This window comes from Triturus cristatus, chromosome 3_1, assembly GCF_964204655.1.
Source record: "Triturus cristatus chromosome 3_1, aTriCri1.1, whole genome shotgun sequence".
NCBI classification, from domain to species: Eukaryota; Metazoa; Chordata; class Amphibia; order Caudata; family Salamandridae; genus Triturus; species Triturus cristatus.
Window position 1 is genome coordinate 980,212,937 of NC_140583.1, and position 26,392 is coordinate 980,239,328.

Consider the following 26,392-nt stretch of genomic DNA (forward strand, 5'->3'; position numbering starts at 1 on the left):
CGCACATAACAGACTTGCCTTTTAGTTCATTAAGGGCCAGATGTACAACTGTTTTTTGCAGTCGCAAACGGGCAATTGGCCCATTTGCGACCACAAAAAAGTGTGTCGGTATGTACAAATGCTATTGTGCAAGACGGTGTTAGGAAGCGGCGGCCCTTCCTAATAGCGAGCTGCATTTGTATGTATCAGTGTTTTGCAACCGCAATTGCAGGCACAAAACACTCGCAGTTTACCACGTACTTAATGTAGGTGGTAAGCCACTCGGAAAGAGGAAGGAGTCGCCAGGGGACCCCTCCCACTTTGTGTATGGATGCGAAAATATTTTTTAAGAGCAGGCAGTGGTCCCATGGACCACTGCCTGCTCTTAGAAAATGAAACAAACCTTTCCTTTTTCTTTTTGAAATGTATCCCATGTAAGGTCCCTTTGATAGGAAGAGGAGGTTTCTTAGGTGGGAGTATCAGGCAAGTAACACTACTCAGCCTCCCTCATTGCCAGCCTTCAGAGAAAATCTCTCTTCATTACTACCTCCACCTGACCCCGGACTCTGCAGCACACACTGTTCCAGGTCTGATTATCCATTTTCTACCATTCATCTCCCATGCACCTTATCTCACAGCTGACCTTGGGCCCTAGCCCCATATCAACCACCATCCGCCTCCCTTTTCATTATTCTGGGTAAAAAACATTAGTAAAATCACCCTCAAACTTAAAACACTGAATATAACAGTAAATATAATGAGCGCACACTTTAAAATATATTCCACAGTGGCCCTAATGACCCGACTGCTAATTAAATAAACAAAACCAGAAAGGCCATGACTGGGCCGGCTTTAGCACTGGTGCAAAAGTCTTTATTGGTGCCTCACCACTGACCTCTTTCTCTGTAGATACCTTTACTACCACCCTCCAATATTGCCCTTATTCTCTCCATAGCCTCTCTACCTCATGACCCTCCAAATAGGGCCTCTCATCTCCCCATAGACTCTCCTCCTATTGACCACCTCCTCGGATTCCCTCATTGCCACCCTCCAACAGTGTACTTCATGCCTCTGTACCCCCTCTCTCATATGCATTTCATTTGTTGTATAGCACTACTCATAGTGTAGGGTATCACAGTACTTTACATCATGCACACATTATGCAGAGACAGTCAATCATGCAAGCATGTAAATCAGCCTATAGGGATTGTCGCATAAGCCAATGGTGATTACCAGGTGTAGGAATCACGTCATCCTTACTGGTGGGCAGTATGTTTGAAGAGTTTGGTCTGGATTCAAAGCATACCCCAGTAGTGGAGGGGGTGGCTTTACTGATTAAAATGTATATTTGCCCAAACAAACTATTTATAGCAACATTAGAATAATGAAAGACTGGGGAAATATTAACTATATCGCAGCACACAAAAAAAGTTCTAATTATATCATTCAGGATTGTATGCGGCTCTTTGGTGACAGTTCATAGGTCACAGTCCTATGATAGGATAGTAACTTCTGAACGGCAAGTAACAAAAGGATCTCTGTAACAAAGGCATTAACCCACTGAGCTATCCACATCAACTACAGTTTATTTGCATTTCAAAACTACTAACAGACAAATGATTGCTCTCCAGTAGGATCATTAATCACCAGACTTAACTGGACATTTTTAGGTCTCGCCTGACCAGCGCTTTAGCGCTGCTCTGGCGAGACTTATAGTAAGCGCGTTTTGGAAGTGCAAACAGTGGCTTTGCAGGCCTCCAACTACAGTGCATGTGACCCGTCCGGGCGCGCGCACCATTTGGAGTCCTGCAACCACTTGTTTGCTTTCACTTTAGCCGTGATTCATCGCACCATTTGGCAGCCTGCGTGCCCGCCCCCACTCCCCCTCCCACTCCGTCAGCTTCAGTGCGCGCTTGTTCTTGTTTTATGTAGGCAGCGTGCTAGCCTGGGAAAGTATAATGGTGGCCGCGCCTTTGTTTTATTATTTATGTCGCGGAACGCTGTCCCATGCCTTTCTTTTATGTGTATTTTTTTTTCTTTTCTACACAATGGCTGCACCATGGTATAGCTTTAAACATCCGGCGGGTGCCACCATTGTACCAAAACTATTACATTGAAAAACAACGCCTGGCGGCTTGACTAAGCATATCTGCTTTTGGTGCAACATTTCCTGCTTTAAGATTGCTGGCGCTATTTTTGTTACTATCAAAACGTAAAAACTCCACCCTCCCCGAAGTGCAAATACAAAATTGCCTTCCTCCTAAATGGTAGTCTGCCAGCACCGCCCATCCTCGGAACTCCAGCACACTCAGCACAAGCTTCCCCCCGCCCTCCACTAGCCCCGCCCAGAACTGTAACCAAACACTCAGCACAAGCTTCTCCCACCTCATCTTCAGACCGCCCTCCGCTTCCCGGCCCAGAACTGTGTAAAAAAACACAAGCTCCTCCCATTCCCACCTCAGCTTCGTACCGCCCTGCACTCCCCGGCCAGAACTGTGGCGGACGTTCGGGTCAGTTTGTGGCGTACTCACCTTCCACCTCTCGCCGTCGCAGCACTTCTTACAGAACTCTGAAGTTCACAAATGCATCCCGGCGTTTCTTTTTCTGCTCCTACCTGCACGTTTGTACAAAGTAGGCATGGGACTACAATTCAGTTGTTTCCAGGTGTTTATGTTGACTGGTGTTTATTTATGTTGACTACTACCTGCCGCAGATCTTTCAGTACGTAAATTAAAGCCCCTTAACCCTAGTTATTGTAAAATGCATATTTCGCCCACCCAGACCTCTCCGCGATTGGTAAGGTGTGTGTCAGGGTTGCTCTTTGAGCTCTCAAAAAAAGATAAACAAAGTCTACACGCTTTAACAAACACCAAAGTATCTGCTTTCAAAGGGGCTCGTAGCTGCTTCTGTAGCAGGACTCGGACGTGTAGAGGGTCACACATACTCCAGCTGCCTTTTGTCTCCGGCCAGCATGTGTTTGTGGGGGCGGGGCAATAACCTCCTGTTATCCCACTGACTTTGTCTTATAAAACATATACACGCACATAACCATTTAGAAACACCTGATAAGGGTGTAAAACAAGGGATTTTTTTCATTTGCATGGATCGGCACACAGAGTCAGGAATAGTTCAACAGAGAAATCTACCATCTTTGTCTAAAAGGAATGTCTCTTTCACAAACAGAAAAGACCGTCAAGCCTGCTTACAAACCTGCCTCCAAGCAGTTTAGCCTCGCCTTGTTTGTGTTTTGAGCAAAACAAATGTCAGCCCTACTGCATGACTTTTGCACGTCCTATGTATGAAACCTATAATCCTCAATGTTTAACAATGTTTTTATTGCTTAGCCCCACCAAAACCAAGTTATGTCTATTAGCCACACTAGGTACTGCACCCTTTCCTTGCTTCATGGAATGTCTTGTATTGCTTATGCTACTGATGGGATATTTTTTAACAAAAAAATTCATAATTTAACAAACATTAGCATTTGCTATTGGCATTGTAAATGACAATGCCTTTTATTTATCTGTTTAAAAAACAACACATAAATAAAAGGCATTGTCATTTACAATGCCAATAGCTCAAACTCTCGTAAATGCGAGACCTATTGCATTGCAAATGCTTGTTACTGTTGTCTTGCATTCGTGACAAAGAAAGGGTTTGGCCCCTTCGCCATGCCCCTATTCTACCTGCACGAGTGGGCGGGGGCACAGCCCACCTTTCAAAAACGAGATGCGTGACTGGTAGGGTGACCAGACGTCCCGGTTTTCCCCGGACGGTCCCCGTTTTTGGAGAAGTGTCCCCGTGTCCCGACACTTTTCTCCAATTCAATGAAATGTCCGGGTTTTTAAACAGTGTCCGGGTTAAACATACAAATGTCCCGGTTTTTCATTTGTTTCGGTTGTTTGAGCATGCGCGTGCATGCTCTCTTTGCACTGATTAAAGCGTGACGTTTAGGTGAGCGTTGTAGCAGGAAGGGAAATCGGGCTTTGAATGGGATGGGGGGTGGGGAGAGGTGCTCCTTTCATTCCACAGCGTGAGGTTCAGTGCTTTGAATGTGACCTCTGTCTCCAGGCCGAGAAGTCAAAGGATGCAATCTGCATACATTCACACCTGAATGCCGGTCACTTAGGGTGCTTCCAGAGATACCTTTGTTTTGTTAATGCAGCGCTCCTGCTCCAACAGTTACTGATGGCAGTGCGTCTTTGAATGCCTTTATTTTGTAAAAGCCTACTTGCAGGACCTGCTTATATCCTTGTTTATAAACAGTAACTTGTTTGTACTTCGTGTCCAGGGCCGGCTTTAGGGCGGTGCGAGCGGTGCCAACGCACCGGGTGCTGGCTTCCTGGGGGCGCCGTGTTTTAAAGTTTATTGTGCTTTTGAAGCACCTGCTGCAGCGTTTCTTTACCCCCAGCAATTACCAGGCCTCACATAAATGTCAAGATAACTCGTGTGATTAATAATCTTCCTGGAGAGAGAGCAGCATTTTGTATAGTTTAGGTTTTGACTCATGTGAAGTTAGTGTAGAGGGTTAACATGCCTGCTGCAAAGAACCTGTACCAAGTAGATTACAGAGTGCGTAAGATGTAAACAGATCAGCAGATTACTGCTTTCAAAAGAGATATCCTTTTGTTACTTGCAATTTATAACTTAAAGTCCTGATATAGAATAGTGAGCTATTAACTTTCATCCGAGAACTGCATACACACTGCAAAGTATACATTATTAGAGCATTGATTAATGTTGCAAAAAGGGATAATTTAGCTAGAAATCAATTCTTATTATTAATGAAAACTCCCAACTATGCTGTTTCTTTTTCGACTCTGCGTTTGTGCTTCTCCACACAAAGCACTCTTAAATTATACTGCCTACCAGTATGGATGACATGTGACTCCCTACACTTTTAGTCCTTTGGCTTATGTAACATTTCCTATACACTGATTACACATGCATGATTGATTGTCTCTGTGTAATGTGTGTGTGATGCGAAGTGCTCGGACACCCTACACTGGTATGAGTGGCGCTATATAACTAATTCAATGCATCTGAGAGAGTGTGGTTATGGAGACTTGGTCACTGTTAAAGGGTGCTAGTGAGAGAATCCGTGGTGGAGGTGGTCTTGGGGGGGCGCCAACAAACACTGTCGCACAGGGCGCCACCAGCACTAAAGCCGTGGTCACCAACTATAGCAAATGTTGAGGCAAAGTCTGTTTAAATGGAATTAATGGTTACAGCCAATAAAAGACCTCTGATTTGTCGTCTGTAATGCTTCATCTCGGTCTGTGGAGGGAGCTGTCATAGTCCTTTTTCTATGTCCATGGCAGCTGTCAAATAGTCCTACCTTTATGTCGATGGTTACTGCAAACCGTAGTCCTACTTCTATGTCTATGACCTGTCCCCGTTTTTTGTTTTGAGAATCTGGTCACCCTAGTGACTGGGGGTGGGGGGGGGCTGTGAGAAAGTGCCCCGGCCGAATCACGTAACTCCTAGAAAAAGAAGAAAAATTACGTTCAGCGCAACGTTTTAAATTTCAGTGGCCATTTTCTGTTGGCCTTCTTAATGTCGCTGCGAGGGCCAAGGTTCATGTTTGGGTGGGCCAGGCCCACCCGCTAGAACCGGGCCCTAGGATGAGCCCTGTGCCGGTATCTTCTGAGACGGCATGATAGTTCCGGCCTGGTCTGCGCGCTGCAGCTCTCGCCACACACGGCTTTCACCACGGCCTGGAACGCAGCCTTGGTTTATGTGCTGCTGACCCGGAGCGTAGATGACGACGTTTTGGGGAGTGATGGAAGAAGGTCCAGGGTGTGAGCTGGAAGTTTTCAGTAAAGATAGTTGTAATAGAAGAACTCGTATTAAACCTAAGTGGATCTCTGATTTTGTGTGTGATGGTGATATGGATATTAAGCAGGGTATAGTTTTCGTTTAATTTAAAGATTTTTTTGGGTATCCTTTTGTTTTTATATTTGTTTAGAGTTGTATATTTTATTAAAGGGGCAAGATGTGTTCTGATTGGTATATTTATCTTGTCCACTCCGTTCCTCCAGTGTTTCTTCCAACTTGGAATAAACTTGTATTTCCTTGATTCATTTGGAGTCTATCATTACAGAAATCTTAATTGTAGGGCGCTTTAGAATGGTCACTCGCTTAAAAAAACAAAAAACTTCTCGATAAGAGAACTGAAGTTGGAATAGCCTTCGTGTCATCTGTGGATGATAGAGCAATATGCAACCGTCAACTTTGACCGTTAGGCCACATCCTTTGTGCATATTATGCACAGGATGTGGCCTAACGGTCAAAGTTGACGGATCTGGAACTGGTGAACCAGATTCAAGTCTCGGCGTCGGCTCAACGTTCTGTGATTCTGGGCAAATCACTTCATCTCCCGTGCCTTTTCAAACACGATTATATATCCTTGTGTAACGTAATACCTTGCGGCCGAGCTCTCGCTATATGAAACTGCTAAAAAAATTTAGGAAAAAGACGAAAGGACGTTTACGTCCAGAAAACCATCGTTGATTGGCTAGGGATACGAGGAAGTGCAAGTAAGGACTTGGAAAATCCACGTGACGCCCCACGCTGACGAGTAGAGCTGCCGAACGCCAGGCAAAGCCACAGACGGGGACCGTATTTAACGAAGCGGTCAAGTGCGGTAGGCTTGGACTGCCGACCGTCGGCTTTGACTAAGCTACCCCGCTTTCTCTCGGTGGAACTTAACTTTCTAAATCACGGACAGAGGCGCCTATCGCCACCATATACAAAACAGCGACCGGTAGAATTCCAATCAGGATAGGTAGCCATATGAAAATGCACGAACGCGATGCTAAACGCAAAGCAAGCAACGGGGGTGTCTCCCCGATGATACGACGGACAATAATAGATACATGGCTTCAGAGCTCATACAGAGGAAATAGTTACATGTTTTGTTATCTTCTGGAAAGCCTTGGACTGGCAGAAAGGGCACCTAAAAATCCAGGAAATGCTACAAGTGTGCCTAGACCTGTGTGCGCGCGCGTGTTCCGTGCTATAAGCAGACGTCGAATCATTGTTTGAGTATGGGAGAGAGGGAACGAGGGAAAAGTGATAAGCAGAGATAATTAGAAAAGCGGAGTCTTTCTCTTTTTCACTGTGGAGTACCCGGTCATTGGTTAGAGAAGGGGTTCATCTCACTCAGTACAGCAACTTGCCTGCAGTGAGTCCAATCATTTGCCAACACGTTTTTAAGAGCCTCCTGGAAAGATGAACCACTTTGTTCAGGTTCGCGATAGTTAATAAATGGCAATCGTCATTGCTGTATAATGCATCATATAGTTTCAGCATTCTTACCAGCAGTATGAGATGGCAAAATAAAGTAAATTTCCTTCATTGGAAGTCAAAAGCCGGTACATTTTCTTATGAGCCTCTGTATTTGTAAAACTGGGAAACACCGCCATCTAGTGGACGGCTGCAGACCCATAACCCAATGCTGTAAATAAATTACACATTTAGTCTTTGTTCTATATAGATTCAAATTTGTCTTGCAAAGCATTCTGTAGCAGGTGAAATAAACATGTAGGTGTACTTAGATTTGTTAAATGCAAAAAACGTAGCACAAACATATAACATGCATTGGTTACCACTCTTGAGCTCTGGAATGGTGATGTGTGTTCCTAAGGCCTTCGGGTGCTGCCTCAAAGTACATGTTTCAAAAGGTTATCGAGCGTGGCTTGACAAGACAACATGGTAAGTGCATTGCGCACCAGGTCCCGCCTGATGCCCTGCTAATGCTTCTATGACTTGCTGGTAATTGCATTACTCAGTCCTACTCTAACTTATCTCCATTACAAAGTGAGGACCCAAAGTAGACACACCCCCTACCAATATAAAAAGCACCATCCCCACCTCACCTCATGTATGTTCCAAGCCGCCTTCGACACAGTTGGCCTGACAACCGAGAGGAAGGGCTGTAATGGAGCTAAGCAAGAGTACGGTAAGTAATAGAAGCATTATTTCCCTGTCCCGCTCGCTTATCTCCATTGCAAAGTGAGACCTACTAAGCCAAGAATAACCAGGACAACTGTACACATCTGCTTAGAAACACCCAAAGATGCATATTTATGGACAAACAGTAAAGACAGCCCAACTCCAACACCGCGGCCAGAACTTCGAAGCCCCCAACACAGACGTAAAATACAGGAGTTGCACACCAACTGAGAAAATCTACGTAGAATCAACAATCTCTCAAAGAACCTGGAGACTAGAACCAGACCGACCAACAGACCCTATCAAGGGGACTGGAAAGCCTCAAAAGCCTATCCTGGAGGAATGAGGTAGAGAAACAGAAAATGGAACCACATGCGTTCTAACAAACCAAACCCCAAACAACTTCCAGTGGCAAACTGAAGAATACCTGGCAGACACCCTCTGGACGCCAGCACAAAAGAGGAGATAGAAGCCAAGAGACACTGCAACGTGAAGCTACCCCAATCAATTGCCAAGTCAGCAACGTGGGAATCGCCAGAGAAGGCAGTAAGAGGCTTGGAAACCACAGGGCAGACCAAACTAATGGAACCAGCCACTCCAGACCCACCACCATCTCCATTAACAGAGGAAATCAAACAGACCAAGCCACCCCTGAGCCACCAAAACAACCTGATCCTTCCTCCTCCGAACCCGAAACAGAAACCTCAGGAGCAAGGAAACGGAGGGAAGCCAACATTAGGCCCACAGCCCAAGGACACATCTGGGCATCCATCCTCAAAACCAATGCTCTTTACTTCCAGAAAGAAAACCAGCGAAGAAGTCCAATGTCGGGGCACACAAACCAGTCCACCCAGGGGCGACTCAACAACCAACATACATTGAGAAATGTGAGGAGAAAGGCAAAAGTCCTGAGAGAATGAAACCCCTTCTACAGGAGAACGGACTGACCATCCAGAACTTCCTGAACAAGAAGGTTCAGAAGAGCTTAGCGGTGACTAAGCCCATAGAAACAGGCCCTGCAAAGACTAAAAAGCCATGAGTCAGAAGAACAGCCATCAGAAAAGATAACATTATACCAAAATTCATATTGGCCCACAACCCGAATGGCAGGACCAGGAACTGGAAAAACCTCGATCCCACAGTGAACCCCAGAAACCTCTGAAGACACAGACAAAAGGCAACATGTAGGAACACTATCTGAAAAGCAATCGCAGCCTCAAGGACACTACGAGACCTCGAGGGAAGTAGCTTCTGTAAGGATACATGTTGAATGGAATGGGTGCCACCCATTAGACGTGGCGCCGCAGACCTAACACCGGCTGAAATACCCCTGGTAACCTTCAGAGCCAGGAAAAAGGACAGCATACACTCCTCCATCCCCCTGACCGGCCCGACCTAGAAAAACCGGGATGACCAACCTTGGGACAAGAGCAGGGATGCACCCTGTAACTGGAGGAAGGAAAATGAAGTCGAAAAGATGGCAGCTCCGAACGTAGCTCCACACCCACTAGACGGAAAGTCAAGCACCCAGGAAGGAATGCTGCATTTTACCATCCACAGGTCATGTGCCGACTGTATAGCCCAAGCCAAGAGCACTTCTCATGGGACCCACATCGGGGAAGGTATCCTGCCCCCTACCCACCTGGGCAAAGACAGCCCCTATGGTAGGAATAGGAATGGGGCTCAGCACTTGGGAAACTCCTGGGCACCCTGGCAGTCAAACAAGAATCACTGGAAGAGGACCAGTGGGACCAGGCATGAAACCAATCCATAAAGGACAGCCATGCAGACCACCCAACCATTCACCAAACAGCCAGACACCCCCAACGACAACCTAAGAAACGAAGAGGTCACAGCCATATCCACCTTCCAGTCCCACAACCAGAGAAACTGTCAGGCCATGAGAGCAGAGGAGGACGCCACTGACGCCAATAACGGGAACTGCCGATGCAACAGCCAGAAATTCAATTTGTCGATCCATAAGAACCCGTACATCAAACACACTCACTCCCTCTGTAATAGCCCCTGCATAGCCTCAAAACCCCTCCCTTAGGATTTCACCGTCCATCCCCCACATGAGGCTGCCCATAGCACCCTACCAGGGACCGTGAAAGACACCGGTTCATGTGGGTCACAGGGTGGACGGTGGCCTGACGAAGGCCCTAATCTTATTGAATTAATGAAGCTCTGCCAACAAGAGGGACAAAAAGGAACCAATTTGGCAGAATGGGGAAACAGCATCACCCCTACCTCTAAGGCACAGTTTAATCAGGAAACTGCGACCACCGTCTCACTTAGTGGCAGAAAGTGCTTTAAGTCCAAACTGAACTAAAGAAGGCCACGAAACGCTGTACAACAGAGTAAAAGGAGATCAGCACAACAGAAGGGCATAGTTGGAGGCCCATACACAATAAGACGGAACATAATCTGTCATGCCATGTTATGGTATGTTGATTTGCATAGCACACTAATCACCTGGGTGGTCATCCAGGCGCAAGTAAGCCCTGCAAAGTTTAATGCGGAAAAAAATGTAATTCTGTTTTTTGGGTTAACACTGCTCCTGAATGCTTTCAGACCTTATGGCCTGAAGATGCGGCCTTTCAAGGCCAGCAAGAGGGCTCAGTTAAGAACTTGTCAAATTTGATGATAAGCTGTCCTTTAATTCTTAAACTGGGTCAGTGGTGGGCACTTGTTTTGAGGTCATACGTTCCCTGAGGAAATTTTTGCATTTCTTATCTTTCCCAACTTTAACTCCGGCCCTAATAACTACAAGACTTGACTATGGCAAAGCTTTATATTTTGCATTAACAGAGCGGTTGGTGGGAAACCCTTTTTGGGTAGCTGTCGCGCCTTACAAATTCAACTAATAAATTACAAATTCAACTAATAATAAGCTGCAAGTTTTCCAAAACGCTACTGCTAGTCTACTTCTGAATCTACCAATCAGAACGCAGACATGCACGAATCTGCAAGATCTCCACTGGCTCCCCATTAAGAAAAGGATTTTGTTCAAAGCACTCATTTGAGTGCATGGGACTTTATACCAAAGGGGAGCAGCTTATTAAGATAAGTAAGATTTAGCTTTTACTACTCTAAAAAAAAACCCCGATATTGGTTAATAAACTGTTGGCGACAGTGTCCAAAATAAAGGCTAGAACAGGAGGAAAGTCACTGACCTACCCATTAGCTGTAGCATGGAATACGATCCCTCTGGAGCTTCGAGCCACAAGGAACATACATTTAAAAAGAACGTTGAAAACGTGACTTTTTATGCAGGGTTAGTGATGATTTTAGATCTTCAGACTTTTTGCCATGCACCGGGGCACTCTTAGGAGTAGCTGTTACTCCAAACAAAATGTTTATCATTATCAAACCTTTTTTTTTTTAATCTCGATCCTGAGCTAAAGGACCAGGATATCAGCAGGCAGCCACGGCATCCCACACACACTCACCGGCGAGATGCATTTCAGACCACCGGCTGGGTGAACAGAATAAGTCCCAGGAAAAAAAAGCACCGCCCTAACCATAATACCGGCACCCACACCAGCGTGGTGGAATATTCACCAAAACTGCCCCTGGCCAGCAATAAAGCTACACACAGCCCGGACAGGCTGCTGTCAACAGACTGGTTTGGGCTTGGCACAGAGCTCTGCACGCCCATCACCTGGTAGCTGAGGAGACCCTGCCACCCCGACCATCCAGATATTTCCACCCCCGGCTGGAGAAATTCACCACAGACCTCCGGCTGTACGCGAGCAGCCAAACATAACTGAGTGAGACCGTTCCAGTAGGCCCTAATTAACTCACAAACCCACAACACAATAACATGGAGAAGGGAGTCACACGGCCAATTTCCAACAGGAATGCCCAGTCTGTGTGTGCCTGCTGGCACATACAGGAGAAGAGTTACAGACACAGCACTGTTCCCCATAACAGTACATACGACAAGTAGCAAATAGAAGAAAGCACTTGAACAGGTGTACCAAATCCATAAAAAGGAATACACATGACATAATATCGAATGTCTGATAAGCCTGCCAAACTACCTATATTTTATGAGGAAACCATTGGCCAAAATCCATCACAGGCTAGGCTTGAAATTAATCAAAAGCGAAAATGCTGACATACTAGTTCAATATTACGTTTACCGTAACCCCTGTGACATGACTTGGCCTGAATGCGATGATGAAACAATAGACAAGCACCTGCAGCAATTGAGCTTTTGCTGCTTGCTGGCCCTCATTTGACATACAAATGACATCACCGTAATAGTGCCAACAGCCCTCACGGTCAGTCAATCATTTGTAGAGCGCGCTACTCACCCGTGAGGGTCTCAAGGCGCTGTGGGGGTACGGGGGAATGCTGCTACTGCTCGAAGAACCAGGTCTTGAGAAGTCTCCTGAAGGTCAGTAGGTCCTGGGTCTGTCGTAAGTGGATGGGGAGGGTGTTCCATGTCTTGGCGGCGAGGTGGGAGAATGATCTGCCACTGGTGGTCGTTCGGTTGATGCGTGGGACAGTGGCGAGGTCAGCTGAGCAAAACTGGCGGTTTGGGGTGTAGAAGGTGAGTCGTTTGTTGAGGTATGTTGGACTGGTGTGGAGTGCTTTGTAAGCATGGGTGAGGAGCTTGAAGGTGATCCTCTTGTTGACGGGGAGTCAGTGCAGTTCTCTCGTGGGCAGTGATGTGGCGGGGGATGTAGAGGATGAGGTGAGCGGAGGCGTTCTGTATGCGTTGAAGTCTTCTCTAGAGTTTGGACGTGGTTCCCGCGTAGAGGGCGTTGCTGTAGTCCAGCCTGCTGCTGACAAGGACTTGGGTGACCGTCCTGCTGGTTCCGGTGGGGATCCATCTGTATATCTTGCAAAGCGTGCGGAGGAGGTTGAAGCAGCAGGAGGAGACGGCGTTGACTGCTGGGTCATTGATAGTGTAGAGTCCAGGATGAACCCCAGGTTGCGTGCGTGGTTGGTGGGTGTCTGTGCAGCTCCCAGTGTGGCCGGCCACCAGGAGTCGTCCCAGGTGGAGGGCGTGGAGCCGAGGATGAGGACCTCCGTCTTGCCAGAGTTCAGTTTCAGGCGACTGTTCTTCATCCATTCTGCGACGGCCTTCATTCCTTCGTGGAGGTTGGTTTTGGCGGTGGCGGGGTCCTTGGTGAAGGAAAGGATCAGCTGGGTGTCGTCTGCGTATGAGATGATGTTGAGGTCGTGCGATCGGACGATGTTGGCTAGCGGTGCCATATAGACGTTAAAAAAGGGTCGGGCTGAGGGATGATCCTTTGGGTACGCCGCAGGTGATCTTGGTGGCTTTGGATCGGAATGGGGGGAGGCAGACTCTCTGGGTTCTGCCGGTGAGGAAGGAGGTGATCCAGTCCACGGTCTGATACTGATGCCTACATCGGTGTCCTCACAGATGCCTAGCCGTCCTCGGGGACACCCACCGCTCGCCTCCTATCCAATCACACTTTCCAGGGAGAAAAATGTGGAAGTGCGGCAACGCAGGGGAGGCCAGACACTCATTTTCATATACTTCCAACCATTATGTCCTCCACAGGCGCCCAGCAGCCCAGGTGACGCCACTCGAAAAGCGGCTCCTCCACCCCATGCACAGCAATGCATATGCTGAGCCATGTTACTGAAACTACAAGCAGATCTATAAACATTCCAACTTCCTGCAATGCCCAAATGAAGAATGCTGAGCAGTTGGCCACCCGGCAACACAGCCACGCACACCCTGGCTGGAGGAAGGCACAGCAGAGCCCCGGCCTGGAGAATTACACACAAAATGCTTGCAGACGCCGCTCCCCCGCTGGCCCCAGGACATACCAAGTTTGACTTGCCCAGAATGGACGCCATCATGCCGCCCCCAGGCTTCACTGGCATCGCTCTGGTGAGGAGCTGACCCACGTGGAGCACGTGCACTGCCGCCCCCCCCCCTCTTTTACTTGCAGAAATCCTCCAGTCGCTCGCCCGCACAGGGCTGTGCAAAATGCCCAAAAAACATAATCCTCGCAGGAGCGAGCACACCGCACCCACCGTATAGTGTCTACAGGCACAAAAGAACAGGAGGTGTGGTGGGCACTTTTTATATTGGCAGGGAGTGTCTACGAGGCACAGGGACCTCACTTTGTAATGGAGATGAGCGAGGAAAAACGAGGAGATAATGCGCTGCAATCCTTGACATGACCTGAGAGCTAAAGCACACTCTTGCCACCTGCAACATAGAATTGGTCTCTCAGGTGAGACCAGTTCCGAGGTTCTGATTGCCATGGGCTCAGGCTTTCAGCAGAAAAGACTGGGCTTTCTCTCTCCCTGCTTTGCTGCATGGCATGCCATTGGGTAAGTGGCTATTATTAATATATGAATATTGTGAAGCAGCCGCCATATAAATACAAAATGAAGTCGAGGCCTAGTTTAGCATGTGTCAGAAAAATAGCTTTGTTCATCACACCCTTAGTGTTTCAATTGCAATAGATTCATGAATAATGGCAAATGTGTTTTAAATCACAAAATGGTTGCTCAAGGTCCTTTGTTTTAGTGATTACACCCCAATAAAAATGAGCTAAGGCATCATCTATGCACCACTAATGTCTCGCAAGCCAGCGTCTGTGACAAACAGTGAATCTGCGTATCTAAGAGAGGGAGGCGACTGACCATAAGATCCCTCGCTGTCTGAACCAGTATTAAGAACAGACCGGATTAAATGAGGCTTTAAGGTTTAGTGTGATCTTTTTTCTTTCTCCTGTTTTCTTGACTCCTGGTTCTCTAACTAGGTTGCTCTAATACTGGATTATTTAACTTTTCTAAAATTCAACTTAGATATGTGGATGAGGGCGAATACCCTTTCATCTCTGTAAAAAGATGGAGCGGGAACTTGGACTTATTAATATCCCATAAGTGAGCAATGCGCTTTCTTTTTTCTTGGATATTTGGGGATAGGATATTTCCTTGGACATGTTAGTTGCACCATCGGTTAAAGGTCACTTATGGAATTAATGTTATTGGAGAGTGGCAAATCCTTCTGGGGTAGAAGTGTAAGAAGAGGGAGACTAAAGGTGGGGGTGTTGATTAGAGTGTCTCAGTTGACTGGTATAGTACCCATGACAATCTGTATGGTATTAACAATTTGAAAGAGAAACCGGTGCCGCAGACCTGCATGCTCCCTCATGGACAGCTTGGTAAGTGGGTCTAGGACAAAGGAAACGACAATACTGTTCTTCCCACTAATCCACCATTATGCCCATAGAGAAGTAGTTGAATCTCCGGCAAACTGTGTTCTCTTGTAGAATGTCAATGATCTTAACGATGGGATTAAATCGGGGGAAGTAATGCAGTTCACCAAAATGCATTCCCCGATGCCTGCTGTTACTCTTCGCAGAAATGGCACATTCCTTGGGATGCATGGGTATATATCATGCAGGGTTCACAGAGGGTTGACTGGAAGATGTAGCAATACCATTGCTGTCCTTTCTATTATTGGTGTCAGAGTGAAAACAGACAGATTTAGTGTGATTCATCCTCCTAGCTGTCAATTTGGAGTGTTGGGTCCTTTCTGAGTGTGTATGCCCTTTCTGGTCACAAGCAGGGGATCCTGTGCTCAATGACTGACCTACTGGCAGACATGCCACAAGAAGTTACTGGGGAAATTCACGTAGTCGGTTTGACATCTGGAGAGTGCGACACCGTGAGAGGGCTTACAAATTTTACTCCGCTGCTCACCAGTATTTCTCATATGGATAATTTTCTCTTATTCGGTTCTGACCCGAGTCATTCGCTCGGTCATCATGATGTGTTGGATCATAAACCCTTGAACTATGACTTAGCTGCATGCAAGCTGGTGCCCTCAGAGAGGTCGGGCGGTGAACAAACGGACCATCTCCCGGTGTGTCTTCTGTGCATCAAAGCATGTTACTCCTTGGCCAAGAAGGAGCCTCCTGTGGGTCTGCGCGCCCATTCGACCAGGGCGACTGCAGCCACTACTGCCTTGGGACGCGGTGTCCCCTTGCAGGATATTTGTCAGGCAGCTACGTGGACCTCGCTGCACACGTTTACCAAGCACTACTGCCTTGACGGTCCGGAGAGATGGCTTTTTTGGCCGTTCTGTGCTCTGTGACTTTCTGGTGTAATCTTGTTCGCAGACCCTCCACCGGGGTTGGTATTGCTGGGGTATCTATTCTAAGGTAAGGAATCTATCACTAACGTGTCTCTTTCAGATGCACAAGTTACTACTTGTGTAACGATATATCTGTAAGAGACATTAGTTAGTGATAGATTCCTTACCGCCCCACCCATCCTCCCCGTTCTGCGAACTAATTATTAGGGTTAAGGTCATCCCCTTTTAGGGCCCTAGTTTGATGCACCAAAGGTCAGTTTCTCGCACAACTCTGCGTTTTGGCGTGGAAAGTTGTGTACAGAGCTGACGTCCGCATGCATGGGTGGCGCCTTAGTAGTCTCCGTGAAGTCGTCCCGGCCAGCACGACGCCAGTGACGGGCGCGGATCCGCATGGCGCCGCCTGCTGTCGCGCAGGGGTACTGCTAAGCAGAAACTTTCCAGATCTAGACGGACGCCTGGGGAATATTCTAAGGTAAGGAATCTATCACTAACTAATGTCTCTTACAGATATATATCGTTACACAAGTAATAACTTGTGCTTTTGTGCCACCTTCTGAGAATAAAAGTGATGTACTTAGAGTTAAGCAAGGGAACAGTTTCCCCTTAAGGTTCTTTATGGGAAACCTATCAAATAGTGCTGTAGGGGAAAGCTATGGCATACCTTTCAGAAAAAGAGTGGGCATAACCACCCAAGCAACTAACTGTTACTAGGGTCTGTAAACAGAGAAGACAACCCTACGTGTCCAGTGTTTTACGGATGTAACTCAGCCACGAAATGAAGGAGACCTTCTCCAGCCTGAGACAATCCGAAATAATGTCCCTGCATAATAATGCCGCAGGATTATTCCAAGCACTGACCCACGACACTAAGGGAGCCAGGTGCACCTTATCTGCGATATAACTCTCTTTAAGATCTGAGTGGATGATAAAACTAGAAGTAGATGGTGGTAAGGGCAGAAACCCACGAAGGATTTGATTTTCCACCACCAGAAAGGAAGTGTTATGGAAGTCCCATATCTCCTTCCTGTGAATAGCAGCTGTTACACACTGGGTCTTGTGCACTTTCAATACGGGGGAGTTAGTCCCTTTACTTCCAGGTCTAATGAGGTTCCATACTGCACCTGCAGATCTACTAAGTTTAAGCCCAGAACTGTTCAGCTGAGAGTGCCAAGATCCCATTGAACTAAAAGTTCCACACAAATAATTAAAATCACTGATGATAGTAAGTGGATGTCCATTAATTGTAAGCCTAGGCAGCCTAGATTTGCCAGGCCCACACGCCATGATGTGTGATTTTCCATAGTTGGTCGTTAAATCAAGATTACTCACGAAAGAAGCAAAACGATCCACCAATAGCCTCACTGCATTGGGAGAGCAGGCTAGGAGAACTGCGTCTTCTACATAAAGTGCCTGCGATCCTCGGGCTGTCTACTGGGTTAGAAGTCAGAGTGGGTAGTCCATTAATATAAAAGATAAAAAGCAGGGGTGCCAATATGCACCCTTGTCGCACCCCCCGCTTTAGAGAGAATTCGTGGAACATTTCTCCCTTAACAGTTAAGCGTACTCTAGCTGTTAAATCGATATCTAAGGAGTGCAAGAAATTCACTAGAGGGAGATCCACCCCTAGTTCGAACATCGTCAACTATGGTTTGGTCCTGTTCACTGACTCAAAAGCAGTGGACAGGTCCATAAAAGCCAGATAGATTGGAGAGCGCCTGTTGTGAATATATTGCTTACTAACTATTCAGGCATTACTCTGCCGTACCCATGCTTAGGCAGAACCCAGATTTAAAGGGTGAAAGAATATAGTTTTCTCTAGCCCATATAACTAGACAAACATAGACCACTCTCCCCATGATTTTAATCGTGCTATCAATAAGTGAGAGAGGTCAGTAGCACTAGGGAGACAAGCAGCGTCCTTTTTAAATGTGGGAACAATTAAGTAGGAGGTCCAGAAATGGGGAATATTGGACATTAGGCTACTGTTGAAAACATCGGTGATCAGGAGTTTACATAGATCAGGCATACTTATTATCATTTCAGTTGGGACCCCATCAGTCCCTGGTGTTTTCCTGCCCGTACTCTGCAGTATAGCCAATTCTACTTCCTGAAGGGAAATGAGAAATGGCGGGGAGTACTGCAACCTTCTCTGAAGGTTGAGTGCTATATCCGGGTCTTCCTTGATAGGATATATGGCAGTAAAATGTGAGACCCAGTCAGATCATAGGATGTTGCACTACAGGAGGGGATTTACTGAGGCGTTCCTAGATCTAATTTTCTTTATTATATCCCAAAATTACTTACTTTCCTTCTCCCAATTCCGCTGTTTCCAATAATTCCCAATCCCTTTTTATATATCTCCTCCTTCCTTGATTTGAGGATAGATTTATACTCTCGACATGCCTGCTGAACCCCAGGCTATACGCTCGGGTTGGCAGTCAATGCCTTCCTCAATCTGCGGTTGGCCGCTGAACAGTGCCCTTCAAACCATTGCAGCACCTTATTGTCAGGGTAAATAGACTTAAGCTAGGACTCTTTTTACACATTGTGTTAACTATTGTAATGAGATACCATCACCTCGTTCCCCACTGTCCGGTAGAGAACTAAGAAACCGTTCCTGATGCAACTTTACTAACAATGTCAGTGATTTAATTAGATTTTTAAGATGCCATATAAGCCTTAGGCCATTTTAGGAGTGTTGAGTAATAGGAGTCAGGTTGGGATTACATTGGTTTCTTCTCAGTGGCAGTTCGACTGAGGGTATTCTGATCGCCCCACTGAGTCATTAAAACCTCCCCTTTGGAGAACCAAGAAGCAACATTAGAGCTCACAAACATGTAATCAATAGTTGACGCTCGACGAGTTCCTCTAAAAGATTGTAATGATGATTCGCCTCCTCCTGGTATCTCTAAGTCATCTAAATTGTACACCACCAGATATCTGTACAACTCTATCCCTCTGGCATCGTGTACGGTTCCTTCTCCTTCCGAAGTCTCTCCTGGTGCCCAGATATACCTCTTCAGCTTGGCATTAGTCGCCACACAACAAGTAATTGGACTGTTTGTTTCCTTCTTGGGTTTGTAATTCGGACAAAAAATGTAACAAATGAGTAAAAGGAGTACAAATGGTGTTAGCAAAATCATTATTATAAAATGTAATTAAATGAAACGAAAAGTTAATCAGACTAGCGCAGATTTTTAAGGTTAAAAAAACAGGTGATTCAGATTTAACAAGTATTAAATCTACGTGAAGATGTAGGCGGACCGTGGTTAAAAGGCTACCCAAAGCCCTGCCTCTAGCCGAGGGAGTAGCTGGATTGGAATAACCGGTGTACCCGTCAAACTAAATTGTAGTAGGGGACCAAGTTTCTTGCAAAACTATGTCATGCTTGGAAACAAACGCCCGTCAGTCAGGGTTGTCGATTTTTCCCTTAAGACCCTCTACGTTCCAGCTAATTCTTAAGTGAGTGACTTTGACTTTGATCTAAAGGGGCAATCAACCTGAAACCCATTGTCCTTGTAATCCATTTTTGGAGCTTTATTGACTGCTTTCGATAGTCAGTCTAGATCTGAGAGCACATCAAATCTATTACCTGTGGGAATGGGAGAGGGATTACTAGTGATGGCTAAGGGGGCTGTGGGTCCATGTGTGACTGTACTAACTGGGGTTCTTACTGGACGTACCATTTTCGGGTGAGATGAGGACAAGTGCTGGTATGCCTGTGAATAGTGAGTGCAGGTGCCAGAAGGACCAGACATCGGACCTGAAGAAAAAGGATAGGACTTCCTCTGAAAAAAAGGTTTATAAAAAATACCCTAATGATACCAGGGTGATAGAACTCAATGGCGGAATATAGCAATTGGTATTAAACCGCAGGTTACGCACCAACCAGGAAGATGTAAAATTAACCACGTACAAACAAAATATCTTTAACTTGATGAAATGCCAAGCCTTTGTAATGCACTAACCAGTCTAGAGTTTTATTAAATTATTCCTCAAAAGATTCGTGTTGGGCTTTTCGGAGAATTGAAACCGCAGCCAATAAGGCGGTATAGGGACAAGGCAAAAGAGGGGAAGGTCAATAACTGCTAGAGTAGTGGTAGCTTTCGATATCGTTCATTCCCACTCTGACCCCTCGATGTAGAACTTTCTATGAGGTCAGCAGTATGTTCAGAGGCTCCCTGGGTGTTTCTGCGTAGTGGTACTTGGCGGGGCTGTTCCAATGCAGCTTTACTCCGAGGATACAAGTGTTGCTTGAGAAAAAGAGCTTATTTGAACAATAGATGCACAATCTTTAGTTGCGAAGTGGTTGGGTCCTTTGGTTTCGGTACAAGGGTTACCGACACCTTGAAGCGACCGACACACACAGGGTTTAAATGCCGCCATTTTGGCTCAATAGAGTCCAACCATTGGATAAGAGAAGACATTTCCAGTCTGATTACTGAGCAGAACTTTTCAAAGAGATTCTCTAATTGACAAAGCAGATGGTCTTTGCTCATATCAGAGGACCTCTCCTCTGCATGCAACGTAAGCGGTGGAACCCGGGAACTGTGGGCCACCGTTTCCGCTGCCTGTAAGGGTACCTCTTAGGCAAAATTACAGTGCTGTTAGGTTGCTCGTGCCACACACCATAGTTTGGATTTTCTGGGTTGTTCCAATGTACAACCGTGGTAAGGTGGGGCTGGCAGATAAGGTATTGTCTGGAGAGTTTATAATATGGTTGGGTGCAACATCTAAATTGGCTCCACTTAATATAGGAAATGTGTCGGTGGGGGGGAACAAGGTCAAGAATTTGGGTTCAGACCCCCCATCTCCACTCCATATTAAAGTAAGAGCGATCTCTATGCTGATTACATTCACTGCGCGCTCTAGCATAGATCAATGGAAGTGGTTTTTACTGAGGGAGTAGATGCTGGCCCACAGTTGCTGTCTTCCTTCTTGCCCATGACCACTCTAGTTAGTTAAACCAAGCTATCTTTTAATGTGCTCACTTGAGTCAAATGGTGTTAATCCCAGTGTCCCGCTAACAGCAAGGCGTCTCTAGTTAGACAAACAATAAGCAAAATGGTAAGCAACGGTACCTCCTTCTGGTGTGTGGAGCCTTGTCACATAATGGTTTACAACTCTTGGGTACAACCGGCACCTTCTTCGCAGATAACACGGAATCCTCAAGAATTGAAACAATACTAGGTACTAATACAGGCACCAAGGGAACAGGCACTACAGCGGACCTCCAAATCAGAGAACCAAGAGAGGGTCCCAACCCAAGCTAATCTGGTCTCTGATTGGCACGGACAGATCCGTCCTCTGCCCAGGCGCATCCCTCGCTGCGTGAAGCAGTAGTGCTTTTCAGCACGTGGCTGGCCCTGCCCCCTTTGTGGCCAAACTCTGCAGCCACGCTTCATGCGCTTCTACTGTTTGGGTTGGAGTCACCTTTGTCAAGGATGGTCCCAGGAGGTCAGGGAGCCCTGGTGTGCAGCTGGGAGTCCCCATATCCATCAGGACCGCCCCAATGCTTCTCCAGTTTAGAAAAGAGTTGAAGACTCGCCTCTTTAAAGAATACTACATCACAGTGCATTAACCGGCCACAACCCAACTTCCTATCCTAATATTTGTGAAGTTACATACATGTGGCGGATTCCTTTCTGAGGTATCATTGCGGACAAAAAAAATGCCCTGTGGTGCAGGCTGAGGTATTTGATTGTATCTTAAACTTAATGAAAAGGAAATAAATCATTTAAAAAAGTTTATCTGACCAAGGCGGTTTCAGGAATCTCCTCAACACCTAAAGAGTTCCATAAAGCAATGATGTATATTCCACTGGTCTTTCAGGGTCATGGGAAGACATCTAGGGTGACACCGACACCTGCACTCTGAAGGGCCTAATAATATGCTTATTGGGTTTGTTCTGGCAAATTGTCATAGTATGTGAGGAGGTCCCTATTGGAAGTGGTAGGGGCCACCAGTTTCTGTAGGTAGTCCCAACCCTAAGTGAGCAAGACGTATAAACACATTTTATCCTATGGGTCATCGAAACCTGTGGAGTAACTGCTAGTTGTTTCGTGTGTCCTTTTTGTTTACTCGTGGTGAGGTGTATTCTAACTGCCTGGTTTTGTACTCTGCGTAACCAATTTATAAGTTATATTTTTATGTGGAGGTCTTAGATTTGGAAGCCATTCTCCCTGTTTGTTCCATGAGTGCCTCAGTGTTCTTGGGTTTCTACGAACACGTTGATGCCATATTTAGCCTTAAGAGAAAGGACATAACAAGCCTGTCCTGACTCCTATATCCTAAAAAAAAAATGTAGTCCTGGTTTGTGAGGCCTGCTTTTTCCTGCCTTCCTCTGGAATTCTGTCACTCGCTCCCAGAATCTGAACTAACATCACATCTCTGCTTTCTTGCAGGCCTGACTCCACATTCACCACCATGACAAGTGCCTGGTCAGCAGTGTGGGTGAAGATTTCCTCCAGTTGGGTGGGCCTCCTCCTGTACCTCTGGACCCTGGTGGCGCCTCTTATTCTCAAGGACCGGGACTTCAGTTGATGAACAAAAGGCTGCCTACTCCTGCTATAATGTTCTACTTCTTCATTGGTGCACCCCGCCGAATAACACTCCATGCCAATCGAACAGAAGGGATAAACGCCGTAGAAATCATTGTGTTCCCTTTTTTACATGAGAAAATTAGCAGAGAAAACAGGATAGCTCAACCATCACCACTGCCATTGATTTTCTTTTGCCTTCCATTTTTATTGTTCATCACTTCTTTCCTACTTTTCTTTTTTTACCCTGCTTATTTATTTTTATTCTGTTGTATTTCTTTTGCCTCTTTTGCAATTTCGAATTGGCTCTTTTCCATCTTTTTCAGTGCCTGCTTATTTTGCTATTTTGTGCCTCACAATATTTTCTGTTCTTTTGATTTATAGATAGTCATCTTTATTTTCCTCTATCCCTCCTCCCAAGCTCCCTTTCATGGCCAATACCTCCCAATTTAGGTCAATACCTACAGTTCTACATGGTGGTTCTCGTCAAACACGCTCTCAGAGTGCATCTAGGACAAGTCACTTCAGCAAGAAAATAATAAAAGGGCTCCAAAATCGTGTAAGACAAAGTAAAAAGAAGAATTTTATATAAGAATAATCACTGTCCCAAATGTGGGGTTCAACAGTATGGATTTTGTCTAGGGATCTGGACTTGTATGTCGCTGCACATTCTGCTGTGGAACTCATGACTGGTGGTTGATCCGGTTATTGCAAAAGGAAATGCAGAATATGGAGAAGTGCCTTTTTCTTGTTCTTTGTATTATTTTTGACTGACTAGAACTTGAAATATGTTATTGGGGGTAGAATGTATAGTGTTTTGCTACTGTTTTAATGAAGTGTGTTACAGATTAATTTACTTTAACCTATTATGACCTAAATTGGGGTCTCAAACTTTCTCACAGCTGCCCTTTGGGCAAGCGTGTAGGCCATCAACGTGTCTGATGGGTGCTTGTTTACTGATGGCTTTTCATTGAGTGCCTTAAATGTTATCACGGCTACAAACCTAAGTGCTGCTTCGAAGGTTGTAAAGGGAATTTGCATGATTCTACATAGGAATCTTATATTTTTAAAGACAGGATTCCTTATTTTGTTAATCACTAACGCAACAATAGTGACTTTTATTGCGGTACATATTTTTGTAAAGGAAAGAGTCTTAGAATCACTTGTATGTCGTTCTAAAACTTTTCGGAGAAAAGAGGTAGAAATGGAGCATCATCCGCCCCATCGCTCTTGTGGGCCTTTCACTGGCTCAGTTACTGTAGTGTATACTTTACTTCTGTACTATAATCTCACTGGAAGCAGAGTCCTTTTTGCTTTATTTTTCCACCTTTGTTTTATTTTGTTTAAAACCCATTGTACGTTGGATCAGAGAACATTTGAAACAAAAGTTTGGCATGTGTTGTACACCTCCTGCTAGGAAGGTGGGTCTAGTGTGCAGATGGAGAATTACTTTCTTTTTATCTCTGAGGAGAAGGAAAAGTGATACAAACAATAGGGTACTCTAACTGTTTGCAAATTGGAGGCCTGTATGGCAGCAGGACGATTTGCGATTGATGTGTGCCACTAAAAGACCAATCAAGCGTGTCAGTTGCTTGTCTCTTAACCAACCTCAGGCACTGATCTCCTTGAACTCCCCCTGTATTCCGTGCACATTTGCAGCCTCAGAGCCTTTGTACGACATTGCTAATGGAATTATTTTGTCCTCTTCCTCCTTCAGAATAAAAAATGCAGCCTAAGCTGAGCAATCTCGTATTCCTCCAAAGGTTCTTCACCCTCACTCCATCCCGATCTAAAGCACAGGAACGTAGGCAAGGCTTCAGAGTAAGTCCCTCCCACCTTAAATCTGTGTACGGAAAAGTTCTTTATTTCAAACCCATGGTCTTTAAATCTGTAGGGTACCTTCTGCTATCAGTTCTCCTCTGTGCCCTCCATCCCGAGATGCAAACCTTCCAAGGAGCAGCCTTGTTGAGGACTCCTCCCCACACCTTTGCTGCAGTAAATACAGCTGCCAGAGAAGGATTGTGTAAGATAGGAAGAGAGGTCATTGTTTGCAGTGACTGCGGTTGCCTTATAACTTTCTGTTATACATTGGAACTGTGCCTTATTGAACTTGTACTGAAACCACACGATTGATAAATAACATTGATATAATAACGTAGGCTGTGGGCGTCTTTGTTTATGCACAATTTTGTCATTCTGGGTTTTAGCTTGCGGGGCACTTTGACTCGGTGTCGGACTGGTTTTCCGTGTCACCTGCCCCTATTTATCCAACTGTCTTGATTTGTTACACAGCTTTTGGGAGCTCCTAATTTACAGTTCCTCAAATTCCTCTTCAGGCAACTCGTACACCAAGCGCTATTGTTTAAGTCTCTCTTAAGTACTAAGATCACAGAGCCAAGTTTAAAACCGTTATTTTTGCACAGCACCTTAAGAACTTCAGCGATGGAACTGACTTTTTAAAGCAGCTGCTTTCAGTGACTGTTCTAGACTGTATTTTTTTAATTCAGTGTTTTGTTGTAAACAAATTTTTTTTTAAATTGTTTTACTTTTAAATTTTCAGTTGATACGCCCCTGTTGTGAAAGTGTTGTACTTGTTTGTGAATAATAAAACAAAAGTTTGTGTATTTAGAACTTGTCTGTCCGTTTTTTTCAACTATACATCGGCCATCCCGAACTGCAAAAATGTAATAATTCACCATGCCATTGGTCATTTGTCTCCCCTTTCAAAATCCTTAAAGACTTTTATTCAGATGTCTGATTCGCAAATAATGTTCTGTGCCAACTTCATTCAAGCTTCTGCCACCTCCGCTCCACCAAGTTTTTATGCCTCCTTGTTTTCAACTTCATCTTATCTGTCTTCCATAGGCACCTCTGTATCCTAACCGCCCTAGACTCTGAGCACCATTGGTTCAGTTGGAATCAAATGAGTGCGCTTATAGCAGCATTGCAAAATGTTCTTGCATCCCTGTGGAACATTAGGACAGGCGTCTTCTGCTTCTCCCATGACCATACCAAAGTCTTCAGTTGATTGTAGGACCCAAGAAGGAAACCAAGAGTAATCTTACGTCCCCTATTGTAAGCAGTCAGTAAGACTTGAGTATGAGGAAGGAGCTGATATTTAGGAAAGTTTAAGTGCATGTTATACCCTGTCCAGGAATCCGAAAGATGCAAATGGTGCTGGATGTCAAAAGAGGAAACAGATGGCAAGAAAATATTAAAAGGAGAGGTGGGTAGTCGTTGCTGGGGTCTAGTTGTATTTGTACTCACAGAAAAACGTGTATTATGAATAGACTGTTTCACTTATTTCTGTTGAGGGAGGGGTGTGTACATAAAGGAAGGGGATCTTAGTAAGTTACGCTTATAGTCTGAAGAGCGCGGGCATGTTAGCTACTCAAATTTTCAAAAGAAGCACGAAACTTGCGACGAATTGATGTGCTATTTATAAATGTTTTTGAGTGATTTCCAATGCTATTTTTTTGCACGGTCTGTAAATGGCCAGGGAGGCAGGCTTTCTGTGCCGTGGTGTAAGTATCAAAATATCAATGACCCTGACAGGCTGGCTTTCCCCTGCTGTACCAAACAGAACAAAATGTTCGTCAGAAGATCTGATCCATGGCGCGTGTGCTGTCGGTCAAAGATTTCTGCCGACAGAGTCCGCTGATATAAATAAGAGTGGAGGAAATGCTAGTCTGGCAAATGGGACATCTGCTGCATTTTATTGGATATGTCAAACAGTAAAAGCTCCGACGGCAGACGATGTGTCCTATGAGGTTGATCAGCGGTGCGGTGTCCTTGACGAATGTTTGACTACAGGACA

The 26,392-nt window shown here is 45.5% G+C and overlaps 1 protein-coding gene across 1 annotated transcript in view; it reads left to right on the top strand.

Annotated features, from left to right (window-relative positions):
- The window catches only part of LOC146861355 (serine incorporator 2-like), a 149,908-nt gene extending 124,705 nt beyond the window's left edge, over window positions 1–25,203 (top strand). Inside the window, exon 10 of the mRNA XM_085645661.1 lies at window positions 22,441–25,203. Within this exon, the coding sequence (XP_085501787.1) occupies window positions 22,441–22,579 (139 nt within the window). The 3' untranslated portion in view covers window positions 22,580–25,203. The remainder of the gene's footprint in view (window positions 1–22,440) is intronic.
- Window positions 25,204–26,392: the final 1,189 nt, after the last annotated feature.